Source organism: Chaetura pelagica, unplaced genomic scaffold, assembly GCF_000747805.2.
Source record: "Chaetura pelagica isolate M959 unplaced genomic scaffold, ChaPel_1.0 scaffold83, whole genome shotgun sequence".
NCBI lineage: Eukaryota > Metazoa > Chordata > Aves > Apodiformes > Apodidae > Chaetura > Chaetura pelagica.
Window position 1 is genome coordinate 448,954 of NW_009952893.1, and position 16,040 is coordinate 464,993.

Below are 16,040 nucleotides of genomic sequence, written 5' to 3' on the forward strand. Positions count from 1 at the left end.
CCCCGCCGGTCGGGGTGTCCGGAGCAGGCGGGTAGGGCCGAGCCGGGCCTCTGAGGGGAGGCTGCCGTCTTTTCTCTTTCCCCCCTTTTTTTGAGGCTGGGACGGGAAGGACGCCTCTGCAAGAGGACTGGGCGCTGTAGGAAGCGGTGGGTGAGCAGCGTGTGTGGGGCAGCTCTCCAGGGAGCTGGAAGGGCTCTCCCGACACCTCAGGAGCTGGGTTTTGGCTGTGCTTCCAGTTATTTTGGCACCTGACTATTTCCTGATTACTTGGTAGGAGTGTCCTTCACTGCAGGAAAATGTCAAGTCTCCATAAATGTGTGAGGCTAAGGGCAAGATCTTTTCCCCAGGCCATCATGTGTGAAGTTTTGAGAGGGTGTGACCACAAATGGAGCTCTGTATTGATACCTGGATTCTTAATTGCAGACGCTTTTAGCAGTGTCCCTTTTTTTGTGTGTAACTTTGAAACTGCATGAAGGTTGAATCTGTTTTAACAGCAAGTTGATTGGAGAAGACATGAAACTTTTAGTAACTGGAATTGTGCCCCTATTTTATTTCATTGTGCAAAATTAAGAGAGAAAACTAGATAGAGTTTTTTCTTGATTGCTATTTGGGATTTTCATAGGTTCTTGTTGAGATTAACTTTGCTACAATATGTAGCAATAATAACCTCCATGTTAATAATACTTCTGGTTCTTAAGGTCCTTAATTACTCAGCTGAAGCAGACAGACATTTGGGGTAGATGATGATTTATAAAATGTTAAAAAAACAAAGCAATACCATCCTGGGCCAGAGTAGCTGACCATCCATCTCACTGAGTATTTGGTTTGTCCTGGCACCATAAGAGGTGTGGTATAAGGAATGTACAGAAGTCTGACCATGAGCTTTTGAGCTCCCACAGCATCCCTCTGTCTTTGGATCAGGGATGGTACGGGGTAGATCATCTGTGACTTACCCCATCAGCTTTACATATCTAAAGGATATCTCTTTGTATCCTGAGATGGAATGGAGGTCTTCAGTGCTTTTCTTGAGCTATCTTGTACTCAGTTTAATTTTCTTAATGCACATAATTCCACAGCTCATATTTTTCCCCTGTAGAGAATGCCTTACAATAATATGGGATTAATATCCTGTGTTCATTAGCAGGATGGATGATGTCTCATTTTATTTTAATACGTATTCCTTCTACATAAAACTGTAATGAAATTGTAGCCCAGTAGCTGTTTTGGTGCGCATGATAAAATGTTCATATCACTTGCACAGTGTGAACAAAATAGTTTGGGGACAAAATTAAGGATGATTAGACAAAGTAGAGTATTACTTAGGACTGCTAAAAATGACACGTTAGATGTGCCTTGCACAACTTCCTAAAAATGAACTTGTCAGTGATACCACAGAATCTGGGGAACCTTTGGAAAAAACTTATTTTCTAAGTATTTGCAATATCTTAAAGCCAGAAATGTTCTTAAATCCAGTACAAGCTTATTTGAGTTACCTTTTTCCCATTTCTTTGTAAAATGTTTGTAAAATTTATTATTTGCTTCCTAGCCTTATTAGAGGGTTACCTAGCAACTTTATTTCAATTTGTTAACATCAGTGAGATGATGCATCCTATATAGTGTGTATATACATGTGTATATGGGCTTTCAGTTCTGAATCTTATGCAGGTTGAATGTAACCAGTGAACCACTGTGAACCAAATGACAGCAAGGACAAGTTCTAAGTCACAGTGGTATTAAGCATTATACATTTTTTTTTTTCATGAAGTAGAAAGCTAGCTGAATTTAGAGAAGTAGTTGAGGTTTCTCCTTTTGATGTTTCTAATTTTCTAGTGATGCACACATTTTGCTTTAGTTTTTGTCTTATATCTGTTCCATGTGTAGTTCTAGAGTTACAGGCTTGTAAAAAGAGTTCTGTTTCCTACAGTTGGCCTTGGCAGAGTTATATGAAGATGAAGCTAAAAGGCAGTCATTGTGTCCTGAAAAAACAACAGCTACAAAGCTTAGTAACACAAAAGCATCACAGAGGTAAGATGTGCTTTGTACTTCAGAAACATCTTGAACAGGAACTGTATTAGCTCACAAAACATTGTCATGCTTAATTAATCTCCTTCTTGTATAAAAAGCGATCTACAGCGGTTCATAATCAGAATTGTGAATCCCTGTAATAATGCAGTCTGTGTCTTCTCAGAATGCTTTTAAAATTGTATTTATTTAGGAGCCTTTATGCTACATGGTATTCTGAAACACTTGAAACCCACTTCAGCTAAGCTAAGATTAAGGTGCTGTAAACGGGATGCAGTGTTATTCATTGTTTACACAGATAGAATTTGGAAATTTTATATTTAAAAAAAATACGGCAATTCTTTGCTTGTTCAAAATTGAGTAAGTCAGTAGTTTGTGTGAAACTTTACAAGTGAGCTACTCTGAGTGTTGTACTTAAGACAGTGTCTGACGAGACAAATATTAATTTGAAAAATTATTAGTAGGTTTGTTAGGAGGCTTCTTGTGGGATAAGAGGAATAAGAAGGGCTTTTTAATCAATTTATCTGGGTTTGGCAGGTGGAAGGAAAGACACCCAAATTCTGCTGGTTTGCAGTTCACATAGCATTTGAAAATTCAATTTAGTTTAATTTTTTTAATAAAGAAATCTTATCAGTTTTGAATTAATTTTTATTTAAATAATTTTAAAGAAGTCTTTACATCAATTACTTGCCATAACAAGGCTTGTATTTTGTTTGTCTTTCAATTGCTTCTGCCAATGTGGATTTCTGTTTTTAAGGAGGTTAAGCAGCAGAAAAGATGTAAGTTACCAGTGCACCTGCAAATTCAGATCTTCAGGAAGAGAGATTTTAGCACAAAATGTGACACTTGGAAAATAATGGCTTTTTTTGTAAGATTTTTTGTTTATTTTGATGAAACTAAGTTGACTGATCAGCTACATGGAACACAGTTTATAAACAAATAATTAGCTCCATTTATCAATACATATACTAAAGTTGCAACTTCCCACTCCAACTGAAGGAGAAGCTGCAGTACAGTATCTCAGATATTTCAGAGTGATAGCTGTTGGCAAACACTTGCTCTTTTTTGGCAATCATACTGGAATCTGTCTGAGAAAGAAGAGATGGCTGCTTTTTGCATAGTATCCAAAATAAGATTTTTCTTTTAGTAAACTTCAGCTTTCTCTCAGATGAGCAGTATATTAATGGCAAGGAAACATAGTTTTGCCCTAGGGCAAGTGTAGAGTTGTGCATCTGGGAAAGAACAACCCCATGCATTAGTATAGGCTGGAGACTGACCTGTTGGAGAGCAGTGTAGGAGAAAAGAACCTGGGGGTCCTGGTGGACAGGAGGATGCCCATGACCCAGCAATGTGCCCTTGTGGCCAAGAAGGCCAATGGCATCCTGGGGTGCATTAGAAACGGTGTGGTTAGTAGGTCAAGAGAAGTTCTCCTCCCCCTCTATTCTGCCATGGTGAGGCTGCATCTGGAATATTGTGTCCAGTTGTGGGCCCCTCAGTTCAAGAAGGACAGGGAACTGCTTGAAAGAGTCCAGCACAGAGCCACAAAGATGATTAAAGAAGTGGAACATCTCCCTTATGAGGAAAGGCTGAGGGAGCTGGGTCTCTTTAGCTTGGAGAAGAGGAGACTGAGGGGTGACCTCATCCGTGTTTATAGATATGTAAAGGACGAGCGTCAGGAGGATGGAGCCAGATTCTTAGTGATGTCCAGCGATAGGACAAGGAGCAGTGGGTGCAAACTGGAACATAGGAGGTTACATGTAAACATGGGGAAAATCCTCTTTACTGTAAGGGTGACAGAGCATTGGAACAGGCTGCCCAGAGAAGTTGTGGCCTCTCCTTCTCTGGAGATATTCAAAACCTGCCTGGACATGTTCCTGTGTGATGTACTCTAGGTGACCCTGCGCTTGCAGGGGGTTTGGACTGGATGATCTTTTGGGGTCCCTTCCAAGCCCTAAGATTCTGTGAATTACATTGTCTTATCAACACTGATACTTAAAAAAGCAGTGGCCTGCTCTGCTGCACTTTGATTACAAAGGTATTGTAATCAGACATATCACCTAAGTCTGAGCTAGTCTAATGATCTGCCATTACTCATTGTCATGGATTACTCAGGATCAGCAATTGAATGAGTGAAAATAATGCTCTCTATCCCCTCCCACCCAGATATGGAGAGAGAGATTAAGGAGCATGAGATTAAGGAGGGACGCTTCTGAAATGAAGACTAAACTGGACAGCTTTAATTAAATACTAGTGATAAAAGAAAATATGTACAAATAAGCACAAATATATACAGAATGTGCAAAACCCCTATCACTTCCCCCCACCCGCAGCAACTCCCACAGCACTCTCCTAAGCTGAGGACAGTTCCGAAATGTCCAGGACCACTTCCAAAGAGAGCAGCAGAGCAGGCAGGAGCTGAGGGGAGAGTCATGAGGGTCAGGAATGCACGTGCCTAGGGATCAACAGTGATGGATAGACAGAATCCTCCCTGTTCACCAGCCATTGATGGAAAAGAAGAAGAAGGGCTTGATTTCCGTCATCTCTGAATTTATACTGAGAGTTACGTATACTATTTCTTTGGCCAATTTTGCTGTCTGTCCAGTCTGCTCCTCCCTATGGGAGGACTGTAGATATAAGTCTTCTGCTCCTTTAGTGTCTGAAGCAGCAGATTCAACAAGCAGAGCAAAGTATCTTTGGTGTCTCAGCAGTAACTAAACATTCAGGCATATCAGTCCACTAGCTGGAAAACTTGCTGCTAATTTCAGCAAATGTGCTGCTTAAAAGAGAGTTAACTGAAGAAAAACAAATCAGTGAAAAGAAAATTGGCTTCATCCTGGCTAACACCAGGATACTCATGTAGCAGATGGTATGTACGTTCTTATCCCGTAGTAGTTGACTACCTCATATATTTTGCATTAATTAATTTTATCATGAAGGTTAAGAGCATATATCTGTACAGCTTTTCCTGGCATTTAGCAAACTAACAATCCTAGCTTCTCTGGTGGTTACTTATCAGTCTCTCCCTATCATAAAACAGAATCTGATTAAATAACCTTTCGATAGTCTTTGCAATGTTGCCATTCAACATGCTTTTTTAATTGTATAAAATAGGACAGAGAACTACTATTTTGTTTTTAGGATCCTCGTAGACAGGAACTCCAGGATAATGAAGAAATTCAATGTTGACTTTACTAGGCAACTTACCTCTTGAGAAAATCAGCTAAAACGTAGAAAGAATTTTAGGTGTAATTAATTCTGGTAAGCTGGATTCTGAAACAGCTACTGAGCTTGCATATTACCTGTGTTACCTATGGGACCACCAGTGTTGTAAAGCAGAATTCTACTTAACCTATGCTAGAAGAGACAAGAATAATTTAGTTAGAAGGGACCTACAACGATCATCTAGTCCAACTGTTACTGCAAAATGACTGCCATACACATCCTCTTTCCTGCTTATTCACTGAGAAGCATTCATTGCTACATACTTTAGCTAACAAAAAAGGTCTGGTGAGGACAAAAAAACAAACCCTCCAACAACTTGCTATGCTTAGTTTTTGAAAAAGAAGTGGTTTCAGAAGTCAGAAATTAAGTACATAGTGAAGTGTATGTAGCAGTCATCTTCAAACGTTTTCTTTTACTCTCTTGGCAGTCTTAAAATTGATTCTCTTAGAAGGTTGAGAAAACCAGAGAGAAGCATGAGCGATGACAAGGAAAACCAAAGGTATTTTTAAAACAAACAAAATGTATTTAGCATGTGTGAAAGTAATGGGGGTTTTGGGGGTTTTGGTGTCATTCACACTTTATTCTCTCCTGTTTTGTTTTTTTTTTTTCAAAATGTGTGTGAGTTAAGTTTGTCCTGCAAAGAGCTAGGAACTACAGAGATGATGTGTGACTTTATTAGAGTAAGTGTTAGCTGTCCACTGCTGTAGTAAAATGATATTTAGCAGAATCTGGGTGTAGTGATCTAGGACCTGTAGATGTCTTAACATGAGACCTTATGGATATAAAGCTTGCGACTTGCTCTTGGTCTCCAAGGCTTTTTTTGCCCATTCTCGAATACCTGAGTTGTCTGTATCCATTATTCAAGTATTTGAATACTTCCTTTGTTTCTTGAATAAAAGCTCTGATGGGAATTCTTATTCATCTCATTACTGCTGTAATTATTTTAAATTTAATAATTAAAGATTTTCCCTATAAATGGCAATTGGAATAATAAATATAGATATATGTACAAAGGAGAGATGATACTAAGGGATTGCCAGTTATGCGACATCGTAAAAGTAGTATGATAGTACAGTACCTTCATTCCTACTGCTGGTTTTGGGTAATTGTGAAATATGTTGGAATCAACAGCTTTCTGAAGAGACTGGCCTGAGACACAGTTTCACATGGATAATTTATTTGCCTTGCCTAAAGTGGTTAAGTGAAAAAGTTAAGGAAAGTAGAAAGCACTTATTTTGCTAGTTATTAGCACTTCTTGTAATCAAAGACAAAACGCTCTCAAGTTTGCCAGGTTTTATATTTATATATAGATTTTTTACAGCATCTATTCCATTAGTATTTAGAGATTTATAGCACCTTCCTCAAGGAATACCTTGATCTTCATAATCAAGCAGATACAAATAATTCTGTTCACAATTGTAGCTTAACATTTTAGCTTCAAAAGCTGGAAATGGGGCTGTGGCGAAGAAAAAGAGCACAAATTAGCTTTCACAGCAATTTCAACAGATTTTGAAATTACTTGAAAAGTAAATTAAATTTAAATTTCTGATATTGACAGGAATGGAAGTATACTAGATCTTTTCATTTGAAGATCATATTGTGGCGCTGTTCAGGTTTTCCAACAACAGTTTTACACACATTCTGTCAAGGCAGTGTTAATTGTGAATCTGTATTCTAACCAGCCCAGGCACAGTCCCATGTAAGAAAATGTCTTTTGGGGAGATGTATAAAGCCATGGCTACATCAGAACTGCATTCACTGAAACATTTGGCCTTGGCCCCGAATCTCTGGGCTCTGTTCCAGAAGGCATCTTGATAGTTTTCTTGGTGTGATGTCTCTGGAGTAGTGCTGCTTGGATTGCTGGGAAGATCAGAACCAAGTGGAACATTTCTGTCATCAGAATGAAAATGTTTTGTGCCAGATTTGTCTCTTTGTTCATTCATTTTTTTCTTAGAATGGGATGATGAAAATGATGTTTGTCATTTAAAGGATTGTTCTTATGAACATTGCTATTCTAAAGATTTTATTCAGGTGACTCAGAATTTAGAGGATTACAGATTTCTGGGGCTTCTAATAATCCAAGTAAAATTGTCGCTGAACTCTTCAAAGAAGCAAAAGAACATGGGGCTGTCCCGTTAAATGAAGCCTCAAGAGCATCTGGTGATTTCAGTAAACCTAAGGTAATAGTTAAGATATTTTGTTCTCTATTTACATCAGTGTCTCTAAAAATCATTTAACAATATGAGAGCAAATACACCTTTTTGTGGTTTCCAAACAGCAGAGAATTTGATGAACACAGCTGTGTATTATCTGTGCTCAAATAGCTTGCTTCAGAAAATAAAGCAGGGAGGAACCATACAGTTGCAGGGGGAATAACTAGAAATCAACCTGAACTGGAATTATTTGCTTTATTTTTAATTAAAATATATTTAATTAAATTTGATTAATGCAGTTGCATCCTAATCAAAATCTCTTGTCTGTTGAATTACTAATGTTTGGAGAAGTGTACAGATTAGAAGTGGAAATGCATGACATAAAACCTGCTTAGCCTGATTACAGTTACTAGGTATAATTTTCCATTTAGAAAGTATACAAGTTACAACAGTGCATTTGCTTTTTGTCCTAGAAGCAAGCTTGCAGATGCTTTTATTTGCATTTAGGTAAGAATTTTAATGTACGGATACTTATTTCAATAAGCTTTTCTATGTATTTTTTCCAGTCATTTTCCGGTGGTGGATATAGATTGGGTGACTCATCACAAAAGCACTCTGAATATATATATGGAGAAAATCAAGATGTAAGTAAAATTCTGAATAGCAGGAGTAGAATCTCCAGTAGATGTCTGCTTAATGACACTTACAGTTTGAAATGCCAAGTGTTACTGCAACTATGTCTATGAGGAAAGACTAATATCTAAATATTAGATATATGTTACATAGACATTGTTAGTGACAGTGTCCACAGAGAATAGGTGTTTGTTGGATACCCCTCAGGCCTCCATTATGGAATTTTATGATGTAAATTACTTTGAAATTCTTAGCAAACATTCCTTTCAGTTACTTTTGTCCAGCTGCTGTTCTGCGTTTTCTTAGTTATGCTAACCTTTTAATCCTCTTAGCTTAGGAATTTTTTTCTTGTTGTGCTTTGCAAAGTAGCCAGCCTCAAACTGGAGGGCATGGCTGTATTCAAGGAATGATGAAGCAGATGCTTAGAGGCTTTTGGAAAATTGTCTGGCTTTTCTTTTCTCTCGTTTAAAAGGTGGGACATGATGTGGAGGTGTGGGGAGTAAACAAAGTTCTCTACACTTTGCCATTCCTGTGAATGGCCAGAGCAAATGTTAAGCTTATCTAGAAATAAGAAATGAGTGAGGCCAAAGCATGTAGTTCAGGCTGGGGGGTGCTGTCCTGTCATACAAGGAGCTGCTACCTTCTACCCTGTAAGCAATGGCCAGATGTACTGAGCTGGAAGCTGGTTCCAGTGGGATTACCCTAAGAGGGAGCAGGGATAATTTTTTTAAGGAGAAGGTCAGCTTTGCTGGCCAGGAAAGCCTCATTGTGCCGAACTGCAAGGCATTGTCAGGGAAGAGAGGTGCAGGCTTTGAAGGTGGAAGGCTCTGGCTGGAGGTACAGGAAGGCTGCAAATTAGGAAGGGAGTGAAGGAAGCTGGTTTACAGAATTATCAGCATTTGAGCTGAATGGAGTTGATACCAACTTCACTGGAGCTCAGCATGTAATAATTTGAAGAATAGTTTTTGCTGTATCTGCAGGAATTTGTACTTTCATGGATTTCTTAATTCATCAACAGGAAATGTTTACTGTGTTTTAAAAGTAGTTAGAACACTGTGGAGATTATTACAGTCACTGTATAGCATCTGTTCTGCCATGGATAGAGGATTAAGATATTCCTATTTTGCTAAGTATAGAAGTGGTCTTATAGTAGGTAGTAATCTTTATCTATTATTTGCTTTTTTTTTTTTAAAGGATTCTAACAATAATAGTTACAGTCCAATCCTCTGTTCTTTTTTTTTTGTCATTTGCATTCTTGTTTGTGGTCTGCTACAAAATCTGTTAAGGATAGAAAAAAGATTCATAGAATCATAGAATAGTTTGGGTTGGAAGGGACCTTAAAGATAATACAGTTCCGATGCACCTGACATGGGCAGGGACACCTTCCACTAGATCAGGTTGCACAGAGCCCCATCCAACCTGGCCTTGAACACTTTCGGGGGGGGGTTAGCCACAGCTTCCCTGGGGAGCTTGTTTCAGTGTCTCACCACCCTCACAGTAAAGAATTTCTTCATAATATCCAAACTAAATCTAGCCTCTTTCCATTTAAAATCGTTACTCCTTGTCCTATCACTACGTGCCCTCATAAAAAGTCCCTCCCCAGCTTTTGTGTAGGCCCTTTCAGGTACTGGAAAGCCACTATGGGGTCTCCCCAGAGCCTTCTCCAGGCTGAACAACCCCAACTCTCTCAGTCTGTCTCCATAGGAGAGGTGCTCCAGCCCTCTGATCATCTTCGTGGCCCTTCTCTGGACTCACTTCAACAGCTCCATGTCCTTCCTGTACTGGGAGCTCCAGAATTGGACAAAATCCTTCAGGTGGGGTCTCACAAGTGTGGAGTAGAGGGGGAAACTCGCCGCCCTCAACTTGTTGGCCAGGCTTCTTTTGATGCAGGCCAAGACATAGTTGGCTTTCTGGGCTGCGAGCGCACGTTGCCGGCTCATGTTGAGCTTCTCATCAACCAGTACCCTCAAGTAATTTTCTTCAGTACTGCTCTTTATCTGTTTTCCACCCAGCCTGTATTTTTGCTTGGCATTGGCCAGACCCAGGTGCAGGACCTTGCACTTGGCCTTATTGAACTTCATGAGGTTGACATGTGCCTATCTCTCCAGCCTGTCCAGGTCCCTCTGAATGGCTTCCCTTCCCTCCAGTATGTCAACCCCACCACACAGTTTGATGTCATCAGCAGACTTGCTGAGGGTGCACTTAATGCCACTGTCCATGTTGCCAGCAAAGATGTTAAACAGCACTGATCCCAGTATTGACCCTTAAGGAACTGCACTCATCAATGGTCTTCATCTGGACATCAAGCTATTGACCACAACTCTTTGAGTGTGGCTTTCCAGTGGTCCATCCATCTAATCCATATCTTTCCAATTTAGAGACCAGGATGTCATACAGGACAATGTCAAACACTGCACAAGTCCAGGTAGATTATATCAGTTGCTCTTCACTTATTTGCTGTCACTGTAACCCCATCATGAAAGGCCACCAGATTTGTCAGGCACAGTTTGCCCTTGGTGACACCATATTGCTTTCCACCAACCACTTTCTTATTTTCCATGTGCCTTAGCATAGTTTCAAGGAGGATCTGCTCCATGATCTTGCTGGGCACAGAGGTGAGACTGATTGACCTGTAGTTCTATAATTCTATAACTAGCCTGTATGAAATTGAAAGATGCTATTTGTCTGTCTTAAATGTTTTTAATGCCACTGTTTCTGCTTCTCAGGTTCAAATTTTGCTGAAACTGTGGAGGAATGGCTTCAGTTTAGATGATGGCGAGTTGAGATCCTATTCAGATCCAACAAATGCTCAGTTTCTTGAGTCTGTTAAAAGAGGGTAAGTTAAAATGGCAACTTTTTGAGGTCTTTCAAGTGATGTGAAGAAAAACTTTCTCCACATGTTGATAATTATTAAAAGCTCAAGGCTTCTTCTCTGCCTGGACCCATAAAATGTGTTCTGTAATTGTCATCAGATGCACGGGGCATTTAAATATTTGGAACAGTTTGCATCCTTCTAGTGGTTTAGCTCTGAATGCTACTTGCTACATAGAGCTCTTAGTTTCCCATGTTTTGTTAGCACATTGTAGGTTTTCACTGACAGTAGGTTCTAAGTTTTGACTGACAGATTTTTTTTCTTCTTTTTAGTTTTTCATTTTATTTATTATTTTGAGTTTAAATCAATTCATAGAACAATAGGACTTTTAAGACTTTTAGACTATACTAATGATGTCTACTCATGCTGTACTGTCTAAGGTTTTTGTGTAATTTTGTATTGCACTTCAGAACATAAGTGGGAAACCTTTATTTTTGTAATTAAGGGAAATTCCTGTGGAACTGCAACGACTTGTTCATGGTGGCCAGGTTAATTTGGATATGGAAGACCACCAAGAACAGGAATATGTGAAGCCTAGACTGCGATTCAAAGCTTTCAGTGGAGAAGGGCAAAAACTTGGAAGGTAAAAACCACTAAGTTTTCTGTTCATATGCTATTCTGTTCACATGTTTCTGTGTTCATTGGCTATTTTAGAAGTGGATTTAACCAATTAGGAGACTGCTGAAGAAGCTAATCAGATGACAAAAGGAATATGACATTATTCTGTGCAACAAATCCAGCCCTGATTTCTGAGTCACCAGTAATCATGGAAGTTTTATATAAAATCTTAAAAAAAAAATCTTATGTCCTAGAACTGCTCAGAGATTTGCTGTATACTTTGTGCTTCATTGCAAATCTGAGATTCCTGTACATCTTCTTGCATATAATTTTGTCTTTGTATTTTTTAAATTTCATCCATGTTTAAAAAAGGAAATTGATTATTTAGAAAAGCTTTTATTTGATTCTATTTTGTTTGCTGTCCTGGTGCCAAGTTGGCTGATGTTGTTAAAACTCTCCAACATGTGTGTAATTCAATTGAACTGATACAGAATGTGCCAAAAGTCACTTCTATGACTGAATATTTCAGACTACTTTGTCCAAAAGTGTATAATCTCTCTTCATCTTAAGTCAGTCAGTAAGAGCAAACAGTAATGTGACCTCAGGTCTGCCAGTCATCAACTTTTTCACATAACAATTACAGGCTTTATAGCATCTTTTCCAGCTGACTTGATACTAGCTGTTGAAGTGTAACTACTTCTAGGTTTCTGTTCTTGATTGCTTTTATTCATGTAATATGTTTGGTTGCCAAAAAAGGTATTACTGGCATGCTTCTGCAAGTAATTTCATTCAATAAATGATTCTCAGCTGTTTCCAATCTATACTTCATCTTTTTGAAAATGCAGAAATGTGTTCAGTAAAACTGTGAAAGTGATGAGCTCTGCTAGGAGTGATGTATTATTGAACAGTTGTATACAACTTCTTCACCTGAGGACTTGCTCAGGCTATTAAAGAAAATAGGTGGGGAAGAGAGGAGGTTCTGTATGTAAAAAAAAAATGTGCACACCAGTTGTATGGCATTTTGTTTATTTCAGTAGCTCATGAAGTCTCAGGTATGTAAGCAGTGGAAGAGGAGCCAATCTCCAGTCAGATTTATATTATTTTTATACTAAATAGAAGAAGTTCCAAGCTAACATATGTGGTGATATCAATTACTTGTAAATATAATTTGTGCTCTAAAAGGATGAGAGAGGCCTAGAATCTTAAAGTGGTGCTCCTGAAAGCAATTGCTGAAGCAGTTTAGATCAGTTGCACTGCACGTTTGTTTTTTAATTGAGTCCATGAGGTACAATGTATAAATCTTAGTATCAAAGCCTGTCATTTCATGCTCTGTAAGCATAAACAAAGATGGTCTTGTTTGTACTTGATTACCTCTTTAAAAATATGCAAATGTGGTTATATACAGTTACAAGAAAAATAAATATTAACTAGTGCAGTCGTTGGCAAGAAACTACAAAAGCATTATTTGTGTCTCTGTTTTAAACACTGTGTTTATGCTTAGTTCAGATGACTTTGAGAAGATTTTTGTTTGTACTAGCTATACATTATAGTCATTCCATGATAAAGACAACTGAAACATTATTCAGTTCTGGTTTGGCTGCATTAGTAACATCTAGTTGTTTTCTCTCAATCCTTTAGCCTTACACCTGAAATAGTCAGCACACCTTCTTCCCCAGAGGAGGAGGAGAAGTCCATTCTTAACGCGCCTGTTCTGATTGATGATTCCATGCCAGCAACTAAAATTCAAATTAGATTAGCAGATGGAAGCCGATTAATACAACGATTTAATCAAACACACAGGTAAATTGATTCTGCATCGACATGGGTAACTGTAACTACTTCACTAAGTTTGTGTTTTGTCATTAAATGAATACTAAAAAAACCCATGAAAAACGGGAGAAATACAGCTCTACTGAAACATAGTTCTCAGTCATTTTCATAACATGGATGTATTGATAAGTTACCAAAGAAAAATTCTGTAACTGGGAACACAAAGTATTTGATAATTGTAAAGTCACAGACTTTCATGACCAGTTTTGTCCTGTGGTTTGTAAAGACACAGTACCAGCCATAACTGTTCTCAGGGTGACTGAGATTTGGACAGCCTTGCCATGTAGTCATCCCAACCCTGGACTGTTCTTGGGAAGACCATGTGGCTGACTCAGATGATGTTGTGAAGACACTTTGTTTTAAGGTGTTTTGGAGTGTAGTCTGAATTGCATGTAACCCACACTACAGACAGAAGAGAAATGCTTTGGCCTGTAATCGAGTGCTTCAACTTTTTACCTTGCTATACTTGAGGCAATGATTAAAGATGACATGGGTTGTGAGTGCAGACTGCAGCCCATACGCAGAAGGATATATGGACCTAACACGCTTATTTGCAATTCAGGAATATAGGCTGAACATAATACTGAGAACCAACCTTTGTTTTGGTTTGGATGGTCATCTCAGGATCTGGCAGCATGTGAACTTGGTGGGTTTTTTAGATCTTTTAGTATTCTGATTAGAACTTGCCATCAGTATATTGACATTACTGGGGCACTGCCACAAATGGTGTTGGCCAACCCTATTTATTTGCCTAAGAGGTTGTTTTAGTGCAAGGTTCTGCAAAGCTCTACTTTGCACTGTGTGGTTGAGAGACCTTTGGGCAGAGGGCAGAGTTGTGGGCAGTAGTTCCACCCACACTTCACAGCAAGTAGTGCTTAAGCCAGTCCTGGTCTGGAATGTGCACCATTGTGTTAGAACACAGCTGAAACTGAGGTTAGGTCCTGCCTTGGAGGTGGTCTTAGCATGGACCCAATTCCATGTTAATATTGGTACAGGGAGAGTCCACCTGTTTTGTTTATTTCCTTCTGGCTCAGAATGAGGGCAGAGCCAATGTGCACATTTCTTCACCTGACAACATGCACAGACCATGAGGCAATTGTAGCCAAGGTGCCAGTAGGGAGGAAGATACAGCAGTAATTTCCCATAGTTTAGCAGACTTGATAGTACAGGCCTGGATTCTTTCTTCACAACACCTACTGGAGAAGTGACTTAGATAAATAGTAGGGCTCATCAGAAGTCTCTGTAGCCATCATGAGTTTTCTTTTGCCTGCGTAAAAGCATAGAAGTGTAGTAACAGAGCAGTAAGGTCTGTAACGAAGGGTATGTGGACAGAAGCTTGTTTAATAGTTTCTCTTGGATGTGGATCTCTTTAGTTATCCTTGCAATATGTATGATCAAAATCAGCTACTATAATGCATGGCTTGTGTCATAAGCCTTGAAGACTGATAGAAGGTTTAAGTTCCTGCTTATTTGGCTACAGTAAATCTGCCTATTTATTAGTTACAATAGCTGTTCAAAGATTCATTCTCAGATCACTGTCTTAGGTGAAAAATCTCAATTTTCAGTTTTATCTCTAAAATCTTATATATTTTTTGCCCATGTCTTATAAAACAAATTTTTTCTTGTACTGATGATGTGATTGCTGTGAACTGTTGCTCAGAAATCCAACGCCAAGTGAAAGTAGGGGAAACCACTTGCTATTAATAATTGCCCTCTGCTTTCTCATCACTGTCACCATGTCACCAGATTCTTTCTTCCATTAATAATTCAGCCTTTTTGGAATAAATTAATAAATAGTGAAATTTTTAACAGCTGGTGTTGAAACGGCATGATTTTTTCATGCTAAGCATCAGTTTGCAATATACTTCTATGTTACAAATTTTATTCTGTTAATTGAGAAACAAGCACCATTCTGTTTTTCAGGTTTTGTATGCAAGAAGCAAGAATTCTAGGCCACAATCATTAGTTATCTGGATCAATAGGACATATAAAGTAATTTAGTCTGTTAGAAGGTTTTGTGTTCTCTGATCATCTTAATGTTCAGAGATTTGTGTCAAAACGGAATCACACAGTTTTCATGTCCATATCCTTTCCACAGGATTAAGGATATTCGAGATTTCATTATCCAGTCCCGTCCAGAATTTGCAACTTCTGATTTTGTTCTCGTGACTACCTTTCCAAATAAAGAGCTGACAGATGAAAGCCTGACACTGCGAGAAGCAGATATACTTAACACTGTGATTCTTCAGCAATTAAAGTAACCTTGCAGTTGTTGGTACAAGGTAGGGAGCGAACTGTATTGTCATACAAGAGGTTGCCGACAGATGAAAAAAGAAAAGCTCTGTGTCTTTTTATGTCACCACTTCCATGGATCAGATTTTTGGGTTTCATGTCTTTCAGCTGTAGCACATCAGACTTTTAAATTTCAATTTCTCAACATTGTTCAACATTTTTTCAATGAAAAAGGTAAGCTTCCCTATGTTTGTATGTTTCAAATCACATCTTGTACTAAATGTGAAATGAGATATGACTTTATTACTCTTTGTTATTTTGAGGGGGGTGGAGGGAGAAGCATTTTCCTGAATGGGACAGTGTCTTTCATACAGTTGGTAAGATTTGCACTATGGAAATGTCTTATGCTGCATTGGTAAACAGCCATTTGAAAACTTAGCCTGCAGGTTATGTTTACCTTCCAAGCTGTATTAATATGAAGGTGTTATATTTAATAGATTAACAGATAATTAATGGTC

The 16,040-nt window shown here is 38.6% G+C and overlaps 1 protein-coding gene across 1 annotated transcript in view; it reads left to right on the top strand.

The window, feature by feature from the left end:
- Positions 1–15,685, top strand: part of UBXN2B (UBX domain protein 2B) — a 65,727-nt gene extending 50,042 nt beyond the window's left edge. Inside the window, exons 2-9 of the mRNA XM_009995586.1 lie at positions 1,925–2,025; positions 5,672–5,743; positions 7,265–7,424; positions 7,964–8,041; positions 10,757–10,866; positions 11,348–11,485; positions 13,099–13,260; positions 15,389–15,685. Of these exons, the coding sequence (XP_009993888.1) occupies positions 1,925–2,025; positions 5,672–5,743; positions 7,265–7,424; positions 7,964–8,041; positions 10,757–10,866; positions 11,348–11,485; positions 13,099–13,260; positions 15,389–15,551 (984 nt within the window). The 3' untranslated portion in view covers positions 15,552–15,685. The remainder of the gene's footprint in view (positions 1–1,924; positions 2,026–5,671; positions 5,744–7,264; positions 7,425–7,963; positions 8,042–10,756; positions 10,867–11,347; positions 11,486–13,098; positions 13,261–15,388) is intronic.
- The last annotated feature ends 355 nt before the right edge of the window (positions 15,686–16,040 follow it).